Source organism: Staurois parvus, unplaced genomic scaffold, assembly GCF_062004578.1.
Source record: "Staurois parvus isolate SC_StPar_1 unplaced genomic scaffold, SC_StPar_1.0 ptg000607l, whole genome shotgun sequence".
Classification (NCBI taxonomy): Eukaryota; Metazoa; Chordata; class Amphibia; order Anura; family Ranidae; genus Staurois; species Staurois parvus.
The window spans coordinates 1206883-1231533 of NW_028318403.1; the positions used below are offsets into that span (position 1 = coordinate 1206883).

General features: G+C 42.1%; 1 protein-coding gene across 1 annotated transcript in view; it reads right to left on the bottom strand.

Moving 5' to 3' along the window:
- Window positions 1–8393: 8393 nt before the first annotated feature.
- LOC149449697 (5-hydroxytryptamine receptor 3A-like) overlaps window positions 8394–24651 on the bottom strand; it is a 71953-nt gene continuing 55695 nt past the window's right edge. Inside the window, exons 5-9 of the mRNA XM_089692856.1 lie at window positions 23861–24033; window positions 20495–20655; window positions 14610–14814; window positions 12724–12918; window positions 8394–12633 (exon numbers count right to left, since the gene is read on the bottom strand). Of these exons, the coding sequence (XP_089548982.1) occupies window positions 12380–12633; window positions 12724–12918; window positions 14610–14814; window positions 20495–20655; window positions 23861–24033 (988 nt within the window). The 3' untranslated portion in view covers window positions 8394–12379. The remainder of the gene's footprint in view (window positions 12634–12723; window positions 12919–14609; window positions 14815–20494; window positions 20656–23860; window positions 24034–24651) is intronic.

Here is a 24651-nt window from a genome sequence, read left to right on the forward strand (position 1 = left end):
GCTGTGTGTTGCGATATTTTAGAGGACAGCAAATTATACAAGCTGTACACTCACCACTTTACATTGTAGCAAAGTATAATTTCTTCAGTGTTGTCACATGAAAAGATAGAATAAAATATTTAGGCAGGATGGATCCATGCTTTCATGTTGTTTATGCCAAATTCTGACCCTACCATCTGAATGTTGCAGCATCCAGTCTGCCCATTCTCCTCTGACCTCTGACATCAAGAAGGCATTTTTGTCCACACAACTGCCACTCACTGGATATTTTCTCTTTTTCTGAGAATTCTTTGTAAACCCTAGAGATGGTTGTGATTGAAAATCCCAGTAGAATACGCAGACCAGCCCGTCTGGCACCAACAACCATACTATGTTCAAAGTTACTTAAATCCCCTTTCTTCCCCATTCTGATGCTCGGTTTGAACATTAGCAAGTCGCCTTCACCATGTCTAGATGCCTAAATGCATTGAATTGCTGCCAAGTGATTGGCTGATTAGCAATTTGTGTTACCGAGCAATTGAACAGGTGTATCTAATAAAGTGGAGTAAAGTGAGTATATATATATATATATATATACACAGTCAGGTCCATAAATATTGGGACATCAACACAATTCTAACATTTTTGGCCCTATACACCACCACAATGGATTTGAAATGAAACGAACAAGATGTGCTTTAACTGCAGACTGTCAGCTTTAATTTGAGGGTATTTACATCCAAATCAGGTGAATGGTGTAGGAATTACAATAGTTTGCATATGTGCCTCCCACTTGTTAAGGGACCAAAAGTAGTAGGACAGAATAATAATCATAAATCAAACTTTCACTTTTTAATACTTGTTTGCAAATCCTTTGCAGTCAATTATAGCCTGAAGTCTGGAATGCATAGACATCACCAGACGCTGGGTTTCATCCCTGGTGATGCTCTGCCAGGCCTCTACTGCAACTGTCTTCAGTTCCTGCTTGTTCTTGGGGCATTTTCCCTTCAGTTTTGTCTTCAGCAAGTGAAATGCATGCTCAATCAGGTTCAGGTCAGGTGATTGACTTGGCCGTTGCATAACATTCCACTTCTTCCCCTTAAAAAACTCTGGTTGCTTTTGAAGTATGCTTTGGGTCATTGTCCATCTGCACTGTGAAGCGGCATCCAATGAGTTATGAAGCATTTGGCTGAATATGAGCAGATAATATTCCCCAAAACACTTCAGAATTCATCCTGCTGCTTTTGTCAGCAGTCACATCATCAATAAATACAAGAGAACCAGTTCCATTGGCAGCCATACATGCCCATGCCATGACACTACCACCACCATGCTTCACTGATGAGGTGGTATGCTTAGGATCATGAGCAGTTCCTTTCCTTCTCCATACTCTTCTCTTCCCATCACTCTGGTACAAGTTGATCTTGGTCTCATCTGTCCATAGGATGTTGTTCCAGAACTGTGAAGGCTTTTTTAGATGTTGTTTGGCAAACTCTAATCTGGCCTTCCTGTTTTTGAGGCTCACCAATGGTTTACATCTTGTGGTGAACCCTCTGTATTCACTCTGGAGAAGTCTTCTCTTGATTGTTGACTTTGACACACATACACCTACCTCCTGGAGAGTGTTCTTGATCTGGCCAACTGTTGTGAAGGGTGTTTTCTTCACAAGGGAAAGAATTCTTCGGTCATCCACCACAGTTATTTTCCGTGATCTTCCGGGTCTTTTGGTGTTGCTGAGCTCACCGGTGCGTTCCTTCTTTTTAAGAATGTTCCAAACAGTTGTTTTGGCCACGCCTAATGTTTTTGCTATCTCTCTGATGGGTTTGTTTTGTTTTTTCATCCTAATGATGGCTTGCTTCACTGATAGTGACAGCTCTTTGGATCTCATCTTGAGAGTTGACAGCAACAGATTCCAAATGCAAATAGCACACTTGAAATGAACTCTGGACCTTTTATCTGCTCATTGTAATTGGGATAATGAGGGAATAACACACACCTGGCCATGGAACAGCTGAGAAGCCAATTGTCCCATTACTTTTGGTCCCTTAACAAGTGGGAGGCACATATGCAAACTGTTGTAATTCCTACACCGTTCACCTGATTTGGATGTAAATACCCTCAAATTAAAGCTGACAGTCTGCAGTTAAAGCACATCTTGTTGGTTTCATTTCAAATCCATTGTGGTGGTGTATAGAGCCAAAAATGTTAGAATTGTGTCGATGTCCCAATATTTATGGACCTGGCTGTATATTTGATGCCATTGCTCCTTTCAAGACAGTGGGTAGTAGAGCTATGCATATCATTCCTTGCATAAGCTTCATATTTTGGGATCTGTGGTGAAATGTGAAAACCTTCTGTTCTAAGAAGGCTTTAGTGTACTATGCACTAATTTGGTTGGGGGACCTTTTGATTATTTTAATCCCTTCTCACCATAACCTGTATGAATATACTGTCCTGTTGGTTCCCAAGTCCTACTCCATAGAAGCCCTGTGTTCTGTATAATGCACTGATGATGACAAGAAAGGCTAAAACAGCTGTAAAATATTAAGCTATATTGGCACTGTATACCAGCGGTTCTGTATGTGCATCGGACTAATGTTTTGAGTAAGAATGATTTGCATGCCTTCTGTCCTGAAATAAGAAAAATCCTCCCATTTTTGTTAGATCATCATACCTTTGATGGGTTTACTGTGTTATACACTAAGGTTGGAGGGCCTTTTGATTCCTTTAGCCCTGGTTCACATATATGCTGCTGTGTGGGCCACGTTTTGCGTGGGCATGAGAGCCCATTCATTTGAATGGACTACCGTGCCCCGTGACACGCAGGGAAGAAGTCTTTGCACTTCTTCTGAAAACGCAGCCCGCATGGGAACCTCGGTTCCCAGTAAGGTTGCGTTTTCCAGTGTGGGCGGCGTGCAATTAGAACTAATGGCACCCGCCCGTGGGTCCGCATTCCTCTGTGTGGGTGGTGCAGCTGCACGGATTTTCGTGCGGATACACAGCGGCGCCACCCACACAGATGTCAACCTAGCCTAAATCCCATCTCAGCCATCTTAATCCCAATTCATCTCATGTCTTGTATAGTTATACTAGCTTGTTGGGTCCCAAGTCCCGCTCTGCAGAACTCATGATTTCCATACACTGCACTGATGATGGTGAAATAGCATGAAACAGTTGTAAGCACTTTGGAAGGCATGGTGCACTATACATCAGCAGTTCTAGATGTGCATCTGGCTGACAGGACAAAAAAGGGGTCATTTGCACGGCTCCACCCTTTCTGTCTTGGGCAGCACAGTGACTAAATGGTTAACCTTGCAGTTGAGTCGCAGTCTTACCACCCTAAATCCCATTCCCCCTCCCCTTTAGCTGCTGAGGCAACATCGAAAGGTGTACACATGCCTCAACAGGTATTAAACCCTCTGTTGATTTAGGTGGGTGCTACCAATTGCCAATCACAACCCATTCAAGTAAATGGGGCTACTCTGCAAGCGCCCTGCAACTGTATGCTTCTGCAGGGTCCAAGGGGTTAAAGCAGGTGTTGAGAAAACAACATAACGCTGCCTGCTTTAACCCCTTGTTGGCTGTACTGCACAAGGTTGCAGGGCACTTGCAGAGCGGCCTCATTCACTTGAATGGGTCAGACTTGGCAGGTGCTACACCCACCAACCATGACATGGTGTATAACTCCTGCTGCAGTTGCGACATGTGTACCCCTCTGGCCACTGCAGCTAAAGGGGGTGCAGTTGGGGTGGGGGTGGAAAAAACACATCTTAACTATGGGGTTTTACCACTGACCAAAATGCAAATGTAAACAAAACCTTACTGTTCTGAGCCCCCTATAAGGCTGCTTTCACACTGATGTGCTGAGGTTTACCTGCACCCAGGGTGTAGCACTGCAACTTTCCTTGGTTATCCTGTGGGCAGGGGCAGACTGAAAACTCATGGGGCCCCCGGGCAATAGGGGATCATGGGGCCCCTGTGTCCTTGCCCAAACTCAAAAAAGCCTATGAAAAAGGTACCAGGGGCATCTCATGGGGCCCCCTACTGACCCGGAGCCCTCGGGCAGTGCCCGAGTTTCCACATGGTCAGTCCGCCCCTGCCTGTGGGTGTGGTGCACTTTCTGAAAGCGCACCAAAACTTCTGCATTCAGAAGTTTTGGTACACTTTCAGAAAGTGTGCCAAACCCACAGGATAAAATAGAAATCTATGGCTAAGTACAGCAAACCTGCCAGAAAGCTGCAGATGCATTGTACTGTGGGTAAACCACAGCAGATCAGTGTGAAAGCAGCCCTATACTGTTATGTCCAGTGTTTTGCTTCACACTGACCTGAAGATCTCTTCTTTCCTGCTGCTGGCACGTCTCTGGAGAGCACTAGCTGGAATAAGAGCTGGAGGGCAGTTGGTATCACCCCGCATGGGACAGGAGCCAGCACTGCATGAGCTTATGTGGCTATTGCTCCCTACTACAGCTCCAACTTTACAAGTAGTCCCTCTGCATTGCACTCTGTTTGATGCTCTGGGATGGTGGGTCAGCAAGCCCAGACTGCAATATACCAGTCACCTGTCCACAATCTACTGACAGATTGCGATCTACAGGCTGCTAACCACCAGTCTAGTGCCACGCACTTGAGGCCTACACTAGAGTCATGAATATAGCCAGGCAATCGGAGCACCTAAGGATGCAGGTGTAAGTCCACGCATTCTCGTAGGCACACAAAGAGCGACCCTATACCAGCCACAGGGTGTCAGGGAATGCGCATATTTATGCACAGGCACAGAATCCCTGTTAGCCCTGCTCGTGGACGATTGGCGAAGGTGCGCGCAAGGCGGGCTATTTAAGCTGGGCTAGTGCCTTACATTAGTGCCATTTGGTCTAATAACTTTGAGCACCCATGCATCCTGTTACCTTTGATTCCGTTGCTGATCTGATCTATATTGACCCTGCCTGAACGCTGCCTGTACTCGTGCACTCGTGCATCTCTGTGCTCCGGCCATCTTTGTTACTCTACCAGGACCCCTCAGTTAGAGCTGTAAGGGAAGCCTTCCTAAGCACTTCAGGTTCTACCACCAGGTAGGTTACACAGGGTTACTTGATTTATGGATCTTGGGTCTTTTCTACTATTGTGGACATCAAGAGAATTATTAGAAAAATCCTCTTATGGAAACACATCAGTAGTGAGTCTGGGGAGGAACAATCTGGTCCCGAGAGAGCTACAACTTAGTGGATTATGCTACACAGTCTTGTTTTCTGATTACAATACATATTCATCAGTTTCAGGAAGTTTTGTCTTTGCCAGTCCAGGTTTTTTACTATTTTTTTACAGGCCTGTGGGGCTTCTATGGGGGCTAAATTCTCACCCTCCACGACAAATTTGTCCATGGGATGGTGGAAACAGCTTTGTTTTCTCCTAAAAATCCATAAGAAGGCAATTTTTACTGGTTCAATTGTTATTTAGATGATATTCTGATGGTAGGTGAGAAACCCTGACTGCGTGTGCTATATGTCCACCCCCCAACAAATCATATTCAACTATCAACAAAACAACAAACTTTGTGTGGACATATGGAAGAGAAATTGATCTGAAATTGGGAACCGCAAAAACAACTTTATTATGTACCATTAAAAATCTATTATACAGCATTAAAAATTCCTCTCTAAATAGGGTTCACAACATGCAAAGATTCCGATTACATTCACATGTGGACTCAACGTGTTTTGGGAATCTCTCTTCAGGGGCACATGTGACAGAATCAGTACACTGGAACCGACTCCTAATCTTTAATAGTAGTGGGTAGTAGAGTAGAAGGGTAATATCAATCAGTAGGGTAGACTGGAATTCATAGCATGTGCATGTTGCCCAGAGGTGCAAATGAGTAGACCAAGGTGAAGCCAATGCCTCTCGGGTGGCAAATTCAGGTACGTTTAGTAAACAGCCAATGGTGTTTTACACATAATCTTAAAATAGGACCAACTTCCCAATGGGGAACCATCCAGACCCAATGTAAGTAAGTCACCATAAGGACAGCATGGTAGTCAAGGCACATATATTCCAAAGAGGGGGCTCTTGATAAGTATTTTAAAAACAAACTCAGTTCACATCAATCGAGCCTGTCCAGCCTGGTGACTTACTTATAAATTAGCCTGGGCAGATCACCATCCGGCAACACTACATTTTACTAGTCACTTACATTTAAGGCAGGGTGGCTACATTGGTTGGAGGTGGGAACAGGGGCATATTTACCACAAGGCAAACAAGGAACTTGCCTAGGGCGTCATTTTTCAGGGGGGCAGCACTTCCCCCCAAGAAGAAGGGATGAAAGAAGAGGCACGCACACCATAGGAACCAGGGGGGATCTTAGAGAGGCCACAGGCTGCTTGATGGTGTATTTAGAGCCTGACTTGTTCCCGGAGATGTCTGGAGCTGCAAAGATGAGTCTCTTTCTCTCTATCGCCAGGGAGGGTAGTGGAAGGCTCTCCCAGGTGGGGGGCAGGGGTGTTGTTGGTCAATGTCAGGCTCTCCCTGCGGGAGGGGGAAGGGGGGGGTGTTGGTCGGTGTCCATGGGGGCAGACGATTTTTGTGTTGTCTAGGGCTCGGCAGGGTGTCCCGCACTCCCGGCTTGCTGCGAGCCTCTCGCGCTGAATTAACACCAGCACACTGACTGGCTCCCTCTTCCCTGTGCATTATGAGTAGCTGGCCAGGCTGGAGGCTCCTCCCCTGCAAGGGGCATGTTGGAGGTGCCCCGCTGCCACCCATTGGCTGCCCTTGCACCTGCTGCACGTTTCCCCGAGTGGGCAGCTGCTCACAACAGCTGGATAGATGTGAGCCAGGCCCCCCTTTTTTTCAGGGGAGGGGGGATCTGGTTACCCGCAGAGCAAGTGCCCGACAGCCACTCACCTCCAACGGAGGCTTCTCCTCACTGCACTTGTACAAGGGCTGACACCGGGGCACATGGCCCGCTAGTGGAAAGTAGACAGCAACCAGCAATCCCAAACTTTCCGGGGTCATACAAGGAGCCTTTAGGACAGACGACTTGGTGTGGAAGAGGGCTGATATCCCTGGGGGGGAGGGGGGAATACTGGTCATACACACTTCAATTTTACTATCAGATCCAATTGGCAAGCAGATTAACTTCCGTTCCCATCAAATTCCTTCAGTCGGATGACCAGGCGCAAAATGATCGACCGTTTTGCAATAATTTTATAGTTGGGGGTCACCAGAACATGAGGAACTGTATTAAAGGGTCACGGCATTAGGAAGGTTGAGAACCACTGCTCTACAGGATGCAGTATATAAAATTTGCATGAACCACACATATCTCTTGTGCCATTTCTCCACTTACCACATTTAACAATTAAATTATTAACATTAGACAAAGTGGATTTGAAAAATACATTCAGGACCTTTGTGTTAAATCTGTATCACTCCTACACAATGATATATTGGACTTGACATACAGGTTTATGATTCCAAAAAAGCTGGGACAGTATGTAAAATCTACAAAACAACAAAATGCTATGATTTTCAGATCTCATAAACCCATATTTTATTCACAATAGAAAATAAAAAAACCTATCAAATGTTTTTAAACTGAAGAAATGTAACATTTTAAGAAATTGATGGCAGCAACACATCTCAAAAAAGTTGGGACAGGGCAACAAAAAGCTTCATGTCTAAAGGGCTCATAAACAGCCCAGGGTCACCAGTGTGAATAAAATAATCCATCACATTATCAGGACCCGTATGTGTCAGTTACTGATATACAGATAACCTGCCATCTGCCTGAATTTAAGCTCAACTCTATCCTTTCTAAACTAACATGTTAAGGGACATTTACCCGATGTGTTCCTTGTGCTGCTGGCTCCTGGATACTTTGAAATCTTCATCCTCGCCCCTCCCCTACCCCCAGCAGTTGTAATCTTCCAGTGCAAAGGGGGTTAATAGAACTTAAGGAGCTGTGACAGGCATTTATCAAGAGTTTCCAACTAAGGCCGTCCTTTCCTCCCTCATTCATAGGTAGATGTACTACAGCTTCTCTGAATGAAACGAGATGTATGAATGAAGTGGTGGACCTTTCAATCATCGGCCTGTCCTCCATTCAAAGATCCATTTTCCTTCCTAGAAAGGACAGTACAGTTTCTATAAATGGCAGAGGGAGGCAGAAAGGACAGTCATATTGGGTCACTCTTGGTGAGTGACTGTCACAGCTCCCTCAATGCTATTAACTCCTGCTGCACTAAAAGATTACATCAATGGGGTTAAGTGAGGGGAGGGGGGGGGGTTGGGATCAGATGATGAAAGATTTCAAGGACTCCAAGAGGCAGCAGCACAAGGGACACATCAGATTAATAGTAAATCACGACCCTTGTGACGAGTTTTTAAATAAACTTAGGCTTTAAACAAATGCACACAAACTTTTGGCTGTTTTTTCTTTAATACAAAACAAAGTCTGAGAATTTTGATGCAAAATATTCTCTATTTGTTTTTGCTGTTTTTTTTTTACATTTTAAAACAATTACAAGTAATCTTGTACACATTCTACATGGTATAGAAAATACTTGGCATAACACATTCAACAACACATAAAAATAAAAAGTAAAAAATTTCCCATGATTAGAAATACAGGACATGTAACAGAAAATGTACTCATAGATTTTGATCGTAGTTTGACTAGGGAGGGTCAGGCAACAAGGAAACATACAACTAAGAGCAGGGGCGGACTGACAACTCATGGGGCCCCGGGGCAATAGGGGATCATGGGGCCCTGCTCGTGGAGCTTAAAATCAAACCAAAGACATTGGTAATCATTAGAACTCAAATTTTCTCCCACCTCCACATCGGACAATTTGTCAGTACTAACAGTAGTGTATCCAGGTTTTGTGCTGTCCTAGGCAACACAAAAATCGTCTGCCCCCACAGACACCGACCAACACCACCCCCACTTCCCCCTCCAACAGAGAGAGCCTGACATTGCTGACATTGAACAACAACACCCCTTCCACTACCCCCCACCTCCCGGCGACAGAGAAAGACACTCATGTTCACAGCTCCGGACATACCCAGGAAGGAAAGTCAGGCTCTACATACACCATCAAGCAGTTGCAGCCTCACTCGGATCCCACCTGGTTGCCATGGCATGCGTGCCCCTTCTTTCATCCCTTCTTCTGGGTGGAGGTGCTGCCCCCCTGAAAACTGCTGCCCTAGGCAAGTGCTTTGTTTGCCTTGTGGTAAATACGCCCCTGAGTACTAAGTCTAGAATATGATCATCTCCGGATGGGCTTTTTACTGTTTCAGAGAAACCCCATTCAGTGCCTCCATTCCACCCCTGCTCCTGCTTGTAATTGCAGTTTGAGAATTACAGTTATTGTCAGGCATGTTGAAGTCACACTTACAGTAATTAAAACCTCTCCCTTCATTGTGTTTTGAGTTCTCCTGTCAATCAACAATTCATCATAATCTTCAGTTTGTCCCGGAGGTCTATATACTACACCAATTTTAAGGGAAGATCCCTCTCTGGTTTGGAAGGCAGAACCAGAGGTTTTCAAGTATTTCTTTTATTTTTTAAATTAATGTTACCCTTATGCTATTTTTGACATATATGCGGGGGCGGACTGACAACTCATGGGGCCCCCGGGCAATAGGGGATCATGGGGCCCCTGTGTCCTTGCCCAAACTCAAAAAAGCCTATGAAAAAGGTACCAGGGGCATCTCATGGGGCCCCCTACTGACCCCGGGCCCTCGGGCAGTGCCCGAGTTTCCAAATGGTCAGTCCGCCCCTGACTAAGAGCTGGGGCCATACTGCTTGTGTTCTATTGGTTTAATTATTATTATGATTATTATTATTATTATTTCTAACTTGCAAGTTTGCTTTAAGGACATCAGTGCTGGTACAAGGTCATCTGGTGCCCACAGCAATAATAGCCACCCAGACCCCCCACCCAGCAATAATAACCTCTACATTGGTTTTGTTATTGATGGTATGCTATTTAAATCGCCCTTCCAAATCTGGTACCAAGAGCAATAATACCCACCCAGACCCCCCACCCAGCAATAACAATACCTATATTGGTTTTGTCATTGATGTTATGCTATTTAAATCGCCCTTCCCCATCTGGTGCCAAGAGCAATAGTACCCACCCAGACCCCCCACCCAGCAATAACAACACCTATATTGGTTTTGTCATTGATGTTATGCTATTTAAATCGCCCTCCCCCATCTGGTGCCAAGAGCAATAATACCCACTCAGACCCCCCCCAGCAATAACACCTATATTGGTTTTGTCATTGGTGTTATGCTATTTAAATCCCCCGTTCATTGGCTTCATTAGCCCCCTTACCCTTTTTCTTGCATTGATGATAAGTGGCAGTTCCATTTAAAACATCCCTCCCCATTGGTGGTCATTGGCAGAGTTAATTAACCCCTTTGCGTTGCATTAGTAACCAGTAGCAGCGTTCATTAAAGGAGACAGTTGTGCTATATAAAAAAAAACATCCAGCATTGGTCTGATGCTAAAGCTGTCATACATCAGCTCTAAGCCCGAGAACATAGTGATCACATGACCACTGATCACTTAGTTCTTTGCCAGCTCCAAGTAGAGAGCAGTGACTATCAGTCATCACTTTCTGCTCATTTCATCTAGTGCTCATCAGAGCGAGCGCAGGGCTGGGGAGGGTTCGGGCGCAGTTCACTTTGCTTCAAGTACCAGAGCCAACTGTCAATCAGGCAGCTGGTTAGATCCTGACAATATGGTTGGGATTCTTCTAGAGCCTAAAACGGCTCTGCCACGTCAGCAAAAGAACACTGTAAGCTGACTTCGAGACACAGCAGAGCTAAACTAAGTGCACTCCTGTGACAGTCTAAAAAAGTTTTGGCCATACTTCTCTTTGAATACCTGTGTGTTGTATTTGTGGCCAGTGACTGTTATTTAACCCCTTCATGCAAAAGTTATTTACAAATGAAATGCAGTTTTTTCAATTTTGCACTTTTTTAAATGCAGCACTGTAAAAAAAATTAGAAACAAAACCATGAAAATGAAAAAAAAGTTTAAATATAAAATGAAGAAAAAAATACAGCAGCAAAATAATACCTAAGGGAAGAAGGGGAAGAAGGAGCTAATTAGGTCTAAATAGGGTTAACAAAAGGTTAAGTAGGAACACAATTTATTTATTAGTTTATATATTTTAAACATGTACAGTCACTTTACAAAATATCAGAGGTTGCCCCTTTGATCTGCTATGAATAAACAAGGATAGTTACAATGAAGCAACAATATTTTTACATCCTAAAGCGAACATTCACCCAAAAGGGGAAGTTCTAATTTTCTGACTATCCCCAACATTTGGCAGTTTATTTTTTGGGTTTGGGGTTCCTGATTTTGGTAGGTATCCGCTTCCACTTCTGCCCGGATCACCTAGGCAATCTGAGAGGAAATTCGGCCTCCCTCAATTTGTCTGCAGCATTCTGGGACACACTACAGGACCATTCACAAAACACAGTGAGAAGCCAGCTGTGAAGCCTCAAGGAGCATGCTTCCCACACCAAACAGAAGAACCGGCGCGGGTGAGGATGGAGCTGGATCATTGGACAGGTAAGTGTCCTTTTATTATCCTACAGGATTTATAGCTGCTGAGTTTAAATTTATTATTTCTAGGGTGAAGATTCTCTTAAAGTGGTATTAAAGGCAATTAAAAAAAAATAACAAACATGTCTATATTTACCTGCTCTGTGCAGTGGTTTTGCACAGAGCAGTTCCAATCCTCCTCTTTTTGGTTTACCCGGCCCCTTCCTCCTGCCAATTGCCCCCAGAGCAAGCAGCTTACTATGGGGTCACCCAAGCTCCCAAGCAACTGTTCTGTGTTTCCATTCACTCACAGAGCAGCGGCTCAGCCCTGCCCCCTCTCTCACCTCCATGGCACACTGGCTGTGTGGAGGGAGAGTCCCAGGAGAACCAAGGTTCTCATGTACATCACTGGATTGAGAGAGGCTCAGGTAAGTATTGGTGGGAGGGGGGCACTGCTGTACAAAGAAGGTTTTTTACCTTCATGCATATAATGCATGACGTTAAAAAACCCTGAGCCTTTACAACCACTTTAACTCTCATTGACACAGTAGATACTGTTCTACAGTGTCAATTTACACAGAAAGATTTTCTCCTTTGTACAAGTCTCAAAAAGATAGGTAATTGTGGGATAAGTAGAGAAGTGAGGCATACTACTATTTAGATGAAGACAGTGTGTATAGTAGATCTAAGAATCACAACTAGGAAATATGGTCACACGGGATCTTTCGCTACATAACTCACAGCTGGGACTTCAATACCGTGCGATGTAGGGAACTATGTAACCCAAAAAGTGTCTAATGATTTATAAAACTGGATTCCCTTGTAATGCATTCATGTAATTCACTCTCCCCAAGCACAGATGAGAATGATTAATACCGTAATCACAGTAAGAAGGTACAAAATGAGAACCAGCCTGTCAATTACTTGTGCAACTTTGAGCCATTCTAACTTGGCATCTTCTTCACTCTTAGATATGATTAACCTCTTGTGGATCTTAAGGATTTCTAACAGCAGTTTCTTCAACAGCTTTACTTCTAGGTTGTCCTTTTCCTCTAAATTCTTCATCCTTTGTATTTCCCCAGTGGCCTCTGGCTCTGAACCAAAGAACATGGACCATTAAAAAAGACAGTTGTTCAGAATATAATTAACATGAATATACTGTATACCTTACATTGTACACAAACCTTTGTCCTTGGTCACCTGTTTGGGACTGGGTTGTTTCCTGAAGCATAGTGCTCGTGCCATGTACTTTAAAACAAGAGTTTTCACCCATGGAGAAACATGTTGGGAGCTGACAGATTTTTCCATTAGATAAGAAGAAACAATAGTTCCAACAATACTAAGAACCATCATTGCCATACATACACAGCAGAAAATACCTATACCAAACAGAAGAGCAAACTGTTAGGTTAAAGCTATATGTCGTGCCTGGACTAGACTGAATACAGTATATTAATAATGACTTCCGACAAATGCACCAGACAAGTGATACAGTATATGTCAATTTAGCAGGTTTACAACCAGCATAAATGCTTCTGCTCATGATCAGTTTATTAGGCTTCATATTCTTAGTGGTGTATTTATAAAGAAATGCCCGTAGTGGATAAGAAAGAATGAAAAATAGCGCAGGGCATGCATGACTAGGCCCCAGTGTGGTGAAGGGGAATGGAAAGGGTTAAAGTTAGCTCCAGGGGGTTGGGATTTGATTGCGGGGTTATCTGGTTGGCAGAGGTGGAGTGTAGGTGGGGTCTGCGGCACATTAGGGTGGGGGGTTCTGTTGAGGGGGCGTCAGTGGAGCTGGACATGAGGAAGGATCAGAGCTTCCCTCCCGCCCTCCCTGTTTTGTTGGGTATGGGGTCCCTCCCGGGGGAAGGAAAGGAAAAAAAAGGAAAAAAAAAAGGGGGTTATGTTGGCTCGCGGGCGGTTGTTGGTCTTTGGAGGCGGTTCTCAGCTTGGAAGGTAAAACAATGGTGTGGGACCCATCGGTGGTATGGGGTGCCCGGTGGACATTCCCAGTTAACCAAGGTATAACTGGAAGGTGGTGGTGCTGCACTGCGGACGGTATGGTTGTCTCCGAGCTGGTAGGTTGCGGCTGGAGGCCTAGTGTATATGGTTGTCCGCAGGTGCATTTCGGATCGTTTGGGGGTGCCTTCGAAGACCAACAACAATTCTTTGGTTTCCGTTATAAGGAACGGCTGATGTATTTAAAATGTAAGTTGTTAATAAAAGGCCATGTTGGCCATTTTACTCCAAAATGGTGTCATGTTTTTTGTAAAGTATAATTGGTTAAGGGGTGGGGAGTGGTATGGATCAGTAATGGTGGAAGTAGGAGTGGACAAGCCTATCTCTGGTGTAATAGTCAAGCAATGAATGTCACATTCGCCAAACATTCAGAGCAGGTGAATCTTCTATGTGCATGTGTGTGAGCAGGGTGCAGCATGGTGTATCGGTATCAGAGACCACACACAGGTTGAGTAATGTAAACTGTATATTGAAAAAAGTTCCAAGATACAACCAAGCATGGTGGGTGAATGCAACCAACGAGAGCCACTTACGGGATCTGTAGCAGAGGTACTGTAGCTAGAAATTATGCCGACAGCACCTGCAACAAGGAGTGGGGGTGCAGATTGGCCAGTACAACCCCCTATGGGGCTTTCTAAAATGGAGGATAGCTTAGTCCTTGCACATTCCGTATTCCTCCAGAACCTCTCCCCATTGCTACTGTATGTGCTGTGCCTGACAGTACCTGTCCCTATAATAACCACTCGCAAAATGTGCACCAAAACAGAGAGTCAGGCTCTTAAATATGCTCTGCCCTCATCTAAGATGGCCACGGAGGTCATGAGGGCCACCAGCGTCCAATTAGACAGCTGCTGTCCTGCTGTACCTCAGTTCCCTACAACTTCCTTCCCCTTCTGTATTTCTGCTTAAGCCTAGCGCCACCTACAGAGGGGAGTACAGACTGCACCTGCCTACATGTGTTACAGTGATTGATTCACCTGTAGTAAATGTTTGATGAATAAGAAAAGACCCCTTGGTTTAATATGATGATCTATAATTGATTACATACCTAACATAGGTTGGCTAGCAGAAGCGGGTAACATATTGTTCAGGATGAGCAGGAGCATGGAGAACGCCAAAATAACATTCACTTTGAAAGAAAGTCTCCCCTCGAATTTCGGAATGAACATACCCCAGATGTCTAAGATAACTAGGAAGCAGGTTGGGATGATGAGATTGATTATGTAGACGTCAGGGGATCTCTTTATTGTAATCTTGAAAAAAAAGGTAAAGAGAAGACAGTCTAAAGAAGACACCCTTACAATTATATATACAGTCAGCAGTATATAGCTGAATGCTACTAACCTGACATAAACAAGGACTTTTTATCAAGTGATAAAACATAGTGAACAGATACTGCATTTTCTCCCAGATATTTGTTACATTTATTCCCATTTTGTTTAAAATATAAATGAAGTTACAAAATCTTGTTTTAAATTAGTGGAAAGATATGAAGAGTTAAACGGTATTAAACCCAAAAGCAACCATTTATTATATCACAGTTTACCAATTCGTAGAGATGATGGCTACATTTATTATCTTTTTGGGCTTACTTTCCTTTACTTTCATCTGGTGACGCACCCAGTAAGTCTGATGTTTTTCAACAGAATAAGCTCTCTTGCAAATGTAGCAGTTAGAGTGTTGATACAAACTATTTACCACTGGTAGTCTCTTAGTGTATCTAAATCTGCTAGTACATCTAACACTCCCCTCCCCCAGACTGACAATGTCACTGTCCAAAGGTGCACCTGTGCTCCTTTATCCAGAGCGGGGACACACTAATACAGGAGATGTGTTACTGGTCAGATCGCCAGATGAAAACAGAGGGAAAAAAACCTAAAAAAGAAAACTAATGCAGCCACCACAACTAAGAATTGGTATGTTAAAATTTTTGGTATTTTTGATTTTGTGTTTAATACCACTCTAATTTGATGAGTTATAACTTAGGCCTTATTCACACACAAGTGTTCCGTGCATGGGATGCAGAGGCTGCATGGACAAAGCTGCTGCTCCCTGGGTGCATTCAGGGCACCCACACCTGCACAGTGTCTAATTGGGAGCAGCGGCTGTGTATGTGCTCCCCAGTTGACAGAAATGGGGTCTCCTGTACAGGGATGCACGGAACACCTATGCTTCGCTATGTGGGTAAACATGGCCCTCGCTTATGCCCCAAGTGAACAAGGCCTAAATGTGAACCTGGCCCAAACCATGCACATTGAAATATTTTTATATTCTACACAAGCAGTCAAAGCACTTTAAAACACATCCTCATTCTCCTCTTTAGTAACAGGCATTGTGGAGAAAATAATCTTGAGGATCTATTCACACCAGGAAAATCAGTTTCAGTGCATTTATTGAACCTTGTTGAATCATATTATGTTTTGCCTTAATGTGCAATGCGATAACGTTTTGTGAACAAGTAGTGCATACGGCCAGTAACATTGGTCACAAACATTGGGACATTAACATTGGGACAAGATCTGTGTCCCTCAAAGGACTCAGGACAAGAAACATTTTCTAGTAAGTATAAAAATTTTACTTTTTATCATCCATTAAGGGATTCAGGACTGTAGTAGGTCTTGGACGCTAGGCACTTCCAAAAGTAGTCCAACTGAGTGGTGGGTAAAACCAACAGACATTGAATTTTACCAGAATCAATGCCTGATGTGGCCTGATAGAGAAGAATGCACCAAAATGTAATGAGACATAGCAAAGGAAAAGACACCAAGGATCAACCTGATCAGGAAGAAATAATCCCAAAATTGTAAAAACCGGTGCCTGAATGACTGAAGAACCTCAACTGACAATGTTAAAGACAGCCAATAATCCACCTTAAGGAAAAGAGAAGTGTAATGAGAAGCAGGAAATTAACTTATAAATGGTCAGCAAAAGAAAGTTACTATGGTAAAGGCCTAAGCCTACCAACCAAACCCTTTACTTCAGGGAAGAAAGTCAGGACAGATATGGTATGTTTATGAGAAAAAAATTAACTACTTAATAGTTGGAGGTAACTCTTGTAGTCAGGGCGAGGGGGGACCAAAATAAGGGGAACAGGGAGAAGAAATTCTGGGGCTTAATACTCCAAACTTTTTCAGGAATGTCAAGCCTAAATGAAGTCAGCCTGAATGAATTAAACAATTTAATTCAAGGAACCAGTACATTTTGAACCAGTAAATTAAGGGGAAGAATTCACCACAGAAGAATGAGGGTTAGGAAACCCCCCTAAGAATGAAAATATGAAATTAAACTGCAAAGAACTCTTTTCCAGTATGCGGGTCCCACAATGGCCTGTGGACATACAATAAACCACTAAGGGAAAGATTACCAGCAGAAATTAGATTGTTTTGTCTGCTAACCATCCAAGGAGATGCAGGAGAAGAAGGGATGGATATTTCCTTTCAAAGAGAAACAAAAAACCCTGAGGTGAAGGACCTCAGTGCTCAATTAAGGGAAAACATCAGACAGGTGTATAATGTAATACTGGATTTCACAAATGAGAAGGAGAATCTCAATAAAAATAGGAAAGTATAGTAGCGGATTTCATAGACTATCCCAGAGACTCTAGAACAGTGGTGTCCAAACTGCGGCCCAAGATGGCTATGAATGCAACCCAACACAAAATCGTAAACTTAAATAAAAATACTGATTTTTTTTTTTTAAATTGTAAAAATACATTTACACATGCAGATAAAGGAACATTTACTGGACTTTTAAAAGTTTTATCTTCCCAAAGAAAAATATCCCACTCTTCATGTCTTCAGTTTTCGGCAGCACCTATATTTGTAAGCAGTGTTTTTCAAGGATGAAGTACACGAAAGGGCAAAATTAGAACCAAAATATCTGATGAGTACCCTGAGAATTCATTGATAACTGCTGTTATATCCTTCAAACCAGATATTAATGTGTTAGTGTATCAAAAACATTGTCAAATATTGCACTTGTTTTATGTTGCCCTCTTTTATATAAAAAATGAAATTTTATTACTCATATAGGTGAATTATCTATATCGGTTAACTTGTGATCTGTTCAACTCTTTCTGCTCATCAGCTATCATTATTAGTGTATTTTATGTGTGGCCCACGATAATTCCTCTTCCTCCAATGTGGCCCAGGAAAGTCAAAAGGTTGGATGCCTCTGCTCTAGAAGGAGGGCAATGTGAAAGAACCTGAAAATTCCAAAGAGGAGAAAGTATACGACTCTCATCTGCAGGAACTGAGAGGGTGTGGTACACTGACTGTATTCAGTGAAAATACTTAAGAATTTCACTATGGGCTGCAAAGAATAGGAGGCACCAAGGAGAACATGAACATCTATGCCATCGGGATAAAGTTAACATTACAGCATAAAGTAAACAGCACAGTGAATAATACAGTAGTGTCAAATTGGTAAGGGAGGTAGGCAAAGTGTGAGGAAGGCACCAAATTCCTATAGAGAGATGGGGTTTGAAGAAGACCAAGCATGATAAAGACTGTATTCCAATAATGGAAGGGAAGTTTATAACGTAGGTGAGTGTTAGAGTAGGTGGGATAACACTTTCAAGAAAGGATTACAATAGGGCAGCAATCAGGATAAGACTGTCACAGAAAATACCCAGTCAATTCTTGAGAAAAAAATGCCCAAGCAAGAATGCCAGAAGAGGAAGTTAAAGAAGGATGACTGATTAAAATTTTAGATAAGAGCTACAGGGGATAACCTGAGCATTGAAAACTGCTACAACACAAACATTTTAATGGTTCAGAACAACAACAGACACCCACATGGAAACGTGGAAGTATACTTTATACAGAGGGCTAAGCCAATAAGGGTGAGAATTTGTGGCCTCAGGATCTGCTGCTTGAACTTTGTCTTTGAGGTACCACTGTAAAAGCAGAGGAAGAGCGGGAGTGTTATATTTTAACTACACACCTTCTGCTCCGAGGAGCATGTACCGTAAGACCACCAGAGGTATCTGATTTGGTCAGGGACAGAACCAAAAAAGGTGTCTACCCTTAAAAAGAGTAAATTAAATGCTCCTTAAGGATATTTTCAGAGTTCCAGACACAAAGTCAAAGCACCCTACGAAAGTGGACAGATATTAGATCTATGCAAAAGACAAGCTTAAATGCCTGTGAGATCCCATCACAGTTGAAACCCAATGACTTTGACATTTGTTCCAAAAGCTCCTGATTATGAGGGTTCAACCTTTAGATGGAACTGTCTGTTTTTAAAATATTAATCCATTCTGACGTGGATGCACAAATTACCACCGTTAAGGGAGAGACAGCTATACCAGTTAACTCAAACTGACACCTTAGAATAGAATCCAATTGAAAGTCAGTGATGTCCTTCAAGGTCAGAACATTATCAACCTGTAACTGAACATGTACATTGGGTTGAGACAACTTGTCAACAAATTTTTCTGGAACTGGAAAAAGCTACTCCACACTTTCATTGGAGACCCAGGACCTAACAGGTTATTTCCATTCCTCTTAATGAACAGTTTTACAAACATAATGTAGTGGAAAGGTTTTTGAATCTAAAATGCTTGGAACAGCAGGCTGATCTCCTAGTTGCAGGGTAGAACATGCTGCATCATAGGATCAATCATTTCATGTAAAGCTCATATGGGAGTCACATGAGACTTGCTGGACAACAGGCTCTTAAGGAGAAGGGTGTGTAGCCCCCCCCCCCAATACTTACTTGAGCCCGATCTTGATCCAGTGGTGTACACGAAAGCAAAAGCTCTCTCGGGTCTCTCTCTCCTCATTGGCTAAGACACAGCAGTGGGAGCCACTGACTCCGGCTGCTATCAATCATAGCTAGTGAGGAGGGAGCAGGGGGTGAAACTGAACCATGCTATGTGTGTCCCATAGGCACACACAGGCAGCTCAGGAATGAGCATGCACAAGTACCCTCAGAGCAAGCAGCCAGAGGAACCAGCGGGGAACCTGAAAAGAGGAGGCTCTGGGCTGCTGTGTGCAAAACCATTGCACAGAGCAGGTAGGTATGATGTGTTTATTATTTTAAAGAAAAATGAATGAAGACTTTAGAACCACTTTAAAGATAGTAATAAGAACATCATTCCACTTAGGGATGGAATTTAAAAAATTGTGGATATTAAGGTCTTGTGAATGTATTGTGGCATCAGCCTTATGCTGCAAAGCTGTATATGGTTTCTGCCCTCACCTTCATTGAGAAGTTTTCTCACTGATTATTCTGCCTGTAACACAATCTGTGAATGGGGGAGGGAATCCTGTGACTGATCAGACTCTCCTTTGTCATTCACAAATCATTTTACAGAAATCTAAAAAGCCCCAGTAGGCAGGCCCCGTGCCTGAAGTTCACATTCCAGTCTAGCCCCACAATCTTTGGTCCAGCAGGGTCTGGGTACAGGCCTCAAATCTGTTGCCAAGGATACATGCTATCCAAATAGCTGCATTCTCACAGACATCACTAAACCTCAGAACAATCATTGTTAAAATGTATGCTCAACCAAATTTTTATTTCTATTTTTTTAAAGCTTAGGTGCTATTTCCGTGAACCCTATACAGGCAGTCCCCAGGTTATGAACAAGATTGGATCTGTAGGTTTGTTTCTTAGTTGAATTTGTATGTAAGTTGGAACAGGTACATTTTTAGGTGTAACTCCAGCTTTCATGCGGTGAGCAGCAAGATTTCCGGAACCAGCAAGGTGTTACGCTGCCTCTGTTCTTAAGTACAAGTCATATGTAAGTCAGATGTTTGCAATTTGAAAACTGCCTGTATTGAGCATACAAGTTGGATGCATGGGTGATGAAAACACATGATGCAAATGGACGAAGAATAGGAGAGCGCAAGTTGCATGAAATTTCTGTATAAGCTTATAATTTTATATTGTACTGAACTGGTTTACCCAAACCTTTGTTCTGTATTTTACCTTATAAATGACTACATAGTACACACTATTCAGGAAGCCATAGGTGTCATTCTGTACTGTGATATTTAAAAGGGTCCAGTCTCCTTTACTAGCAAACACTTCCTGCGAATTTCTTAACACACTGTGTGAATCAGACAAAGTCACCATACTGAGTTCTTTAACTGGAAAAAAAGGAAGTAAATTACATAAAAGAATGACTGATGACATATATATAAAGATTAACTTTTGGTGAGATTCATTAGGCCCCACAAGGTTTTGTACTCTGTGGCCCTGAATACTAAACATTTCATTAGCTATAAATAATTGTGACAATCAAACACACACACCCTTTCCCAAATTGGTGCAGTTATACAGTAACATTCACATCACCATGTGGACTGGGAGTGGCCATTTTGATTTTCAAGGAGCATTTACTGAGAAAATTAAGTGGGATTCTACTGCCTTCGGAAAACGCTATTTCTGAGTCACTGACCTAGGATAAGTTTGAAGATAGGTTCTTCTGACTTTTCTGATCTGCGTACCTGTCCTGTCCAGAAGGAGGTCAGCAATGACAGTTCCCATATTTTTTTTCCAGAAAGGCCTACTCCAAACCAACACTTCCCCCAATCAGCTCTTTCCATGAAGTGCCTCTTAGTAGTATGTTTTGCATTTTTTTATATACTTACATTCTTCAGAAGTCCACAGGCCAATCAATACGCTGGCTTCTCTTTTTCTGTCTTCTCCCAGCAGTAGTGGTCAGAACCACCATCTGCATCAATAAATTGTGAATGAAGGGTGCCATGGTGCGGAGACAACATGACTTCCACAGTTGTCCTCAGTCTTCTGATCTGAATAACTGAGGACAACTTGCTGCAAAAAGGAGCACTGTAGTGGACATCTATGGAATGAAGAGGAGTATTGTAGCAAAAACAATACTGGGCACCATATTGAAGAAAAACATTTAGCCTGAATATGAGCTTTAAGGAACAACTATCATTATTTAGCTAACCTTTTTCTGGAAAAATATCTCCGGTGTACACTATTGATCTTATTTCATCTGAAAGGTTGCTTTCTCTCCAAGTTCTTTATCACTTAGCTAGAAAAACAATGGGTGTGATAACAAGAAGTGCTATCATCCCTATTGGAGCATATATGGAAAAACACTCTTTTCTATGGGATTTTAAAAGGCCCAGACAAGGCCAATAGAGCCATTCAATTTGTAAAAATATTTTCAAACCATATTTTATTTATACAAAATATTAAAATGTACATAGACAAACAAGATATGGTGGTAATACATAACACATCTGTTGCAATAAATGCATAGGTGGGAAAGACGAAATACAATTCATGCAAGAACTTGACGTGTTTCGATACAAAAAACAATCTCTTTTTCAGAAGTGCCTAAATAGGGCATGATACCTGTAATGGATATATAATTATAATCGACATATACTGTATCTCCATTGTAAGTTACAATCACAAGTTTATAAATATCACTTACATAGTCCAACACTAGAGCAAAGAACATGAAATAACAGCCAATTGACTAAAACCAGAAAGGACATAAATGTGGCCAGCGTTTCCCAGATCCTCCCAAAAGAGTGGAAAAATGGAAAAGGAAAGGGGGAAAGAGTGCTGCCCCACTCGCCTCCAAGAGAAACCATTTAACGGCACCACAAAGGCGGCAGGTGAGTATACCAAATTCAAAATGATGATTTCTATGCAAATATATAAATAACAATAAGAAAAATAAATGGTATAAAATAATATAGTGGTGCACAAAAAGGTAAAAATTACCAATGTCACTCATAGGAGCAAAGAAAAATTGCCTACTGAAGGTGGGGATGTAGCAAATCATTCTCAATATTATAGGATTGTATATAATCAATGTCCTAAAAACATAGGAGGGTTCCCTGATATTGCTGGATCTATAAAAAAATCACATATAATTAATTTAGTAAATGGCATATAAAAGTGCCACTAAATAAATCACAAAGTATCCAGAAAAAAACAACCTACCAAGTGTGAGGGAAAGATGAATTACCTGTCCACTGTCTGCACATGCACACTATGAACCCATAAACTGGCGTTTTATAAGCAGGAAGGTGACTTGAAATTGCACCATTGCAAATTAGACTACTGGAGATAGCCTATCTCCGCAGCAGCCACTCCCTGGCCGTGAGGCATGCGGCGTTACCGAGCAGAGTGTCAGTGCGATGAGATCACGTATTGCGCCAATGCGCAAAGAAGGACCTGGTAAGATGCACACCCGAAAGGAGGACACCAAGCCTCACGTGGATGGAGGTGCCGCCATGCTGTCTTCTGGGTCAAAAAGGCTACCCAAACCCAGTTAGACTCGGGTCAGCGGCCTTTGCGGGCTGGGGAAGCAAGGGGACAGCAGCATAGCAAGGAAATAAAGGGGGAGTGGATGCCACGGACCGCTGGGAAGCAATAGGCTATTTTCACATTGGTCACATTTATGTCCTTTCTGGTTTTAGTCAGTTGGCATTCTTTCATGTTCTTTGCTCCAATGTTGGGCTATATAAGTGATATTCATATACTTGTGATTGTAACTTCCAATGGAGATATATGGTAATATGATTATAATTATATATCCATTACAGGTATCATGCCCTATTTAGGCACTTCTGAAGAGATTGTTTTTTTTCTCAAAATACGTCAAGTGCTTGCATGAATTATATTTCATCTTTCCCACCTATGCATTTATTTCAACAGATTTCTACTGTTTTTACAAATTTAATGGCTGTATTGGCCTTGTCTGTGCCTTTAAAATCCCATAAAAAAGAGTGTTTTCCATATATATTTATCACTTAGCTGCTTCTTCTAACTGATGCCTTTGGAGTCTGCCATCTGGAATTCATCCATCTTCCCTCTAAATTGGAATCCTCCTCCCATATATGCACTGGATGTGCACAACCAAATCATTCTTCTGGCCTCAGTATATAGCATACTTGCAAGCAGCAGGGGTTAAAGAGGTAGAAATCAGTATGAGACATGTACATGTACAGTCTAATTATTCAGTTTCTTCTAGCTTTACCAACTATGTAGTTCAAGGGCATGCCTTACTGGATATGAACTAAAGGAATTGTTAGGTAGGCCCTCACATGTGTGCTACTAAATCTAAAGAAGATTGTACAGAGACCATATCAGTAAAGTATATTCTTATCTTACAGATTACAGAAAGGCTTTACAATGTGAGATATAGTGAACACATGAATAAAAAATACCTAGACAGATGTTACATTTTTTTAAAAGGATTAAAATTGATCAGTAGATCCAGATGAAGCGATGTAATTCTTAACTGATAACATAACTACAGTATAGCCCACAGCACAAACTGCTCTTTAAATGTTTCTTACACACCTGTATAAAGATATGATCTAAAGGTCATCGTACAGGTCTGAATGTCAAAAGGGAACTTAAACAAATCCATATTGCAGGTACTGACGATCCTTAAAGGGAAAAAGCTGTTGATGTATCCAGTATTGTCCAGGTTGTAATATGAAATAATTGGATTCGCCTTATCACTTTCAGTCCTATATGATACAACATAGGATCAAATACTTGGGTTATCACTAGTGTTTTTACTTAATGAATTTTGCCACAAAGGCAAACATTTTAAAGCAGTGGTATATCTGTACAATTACCCATACACAATAGGATGATCACCTCCTAATCATTAATATATGGTTGAAATGGGTACCTATGCTCATGTCTATAGGTAGTTAGTTACTGATTGTAGCAGGCATCTTTGTCTATCTGATTTTGAGGGAAACTGTGCATACCAATAAAACCTTGGGGATATTTGGCAACTGTCATTTTTAGGTCTCATGGGCACTACAGGGCAATTTAAGCCACACCCTTCTCTTGTGGGAGTGTTTAACCGCGTCATGCCCAGACACTCTTTATACAGTGCTCAGCATAAATGAGTACACCCTCTTTGAAAAGTAAGATTTTAATCAATATCTCAATGAACACAAGAACAATTTGTAAATTTTGACAAAACTGAGCTTTACAGAACATTTGTTTAGCTTATTACATGAAAGTAATGATATAACTTAGATATAACTTAAGGATATAACTTAGATATAACTTAATGATATACCTTAGATTGCAAAATCTTCAGTTATACTCAAGTTAGTTGATGCAATAAT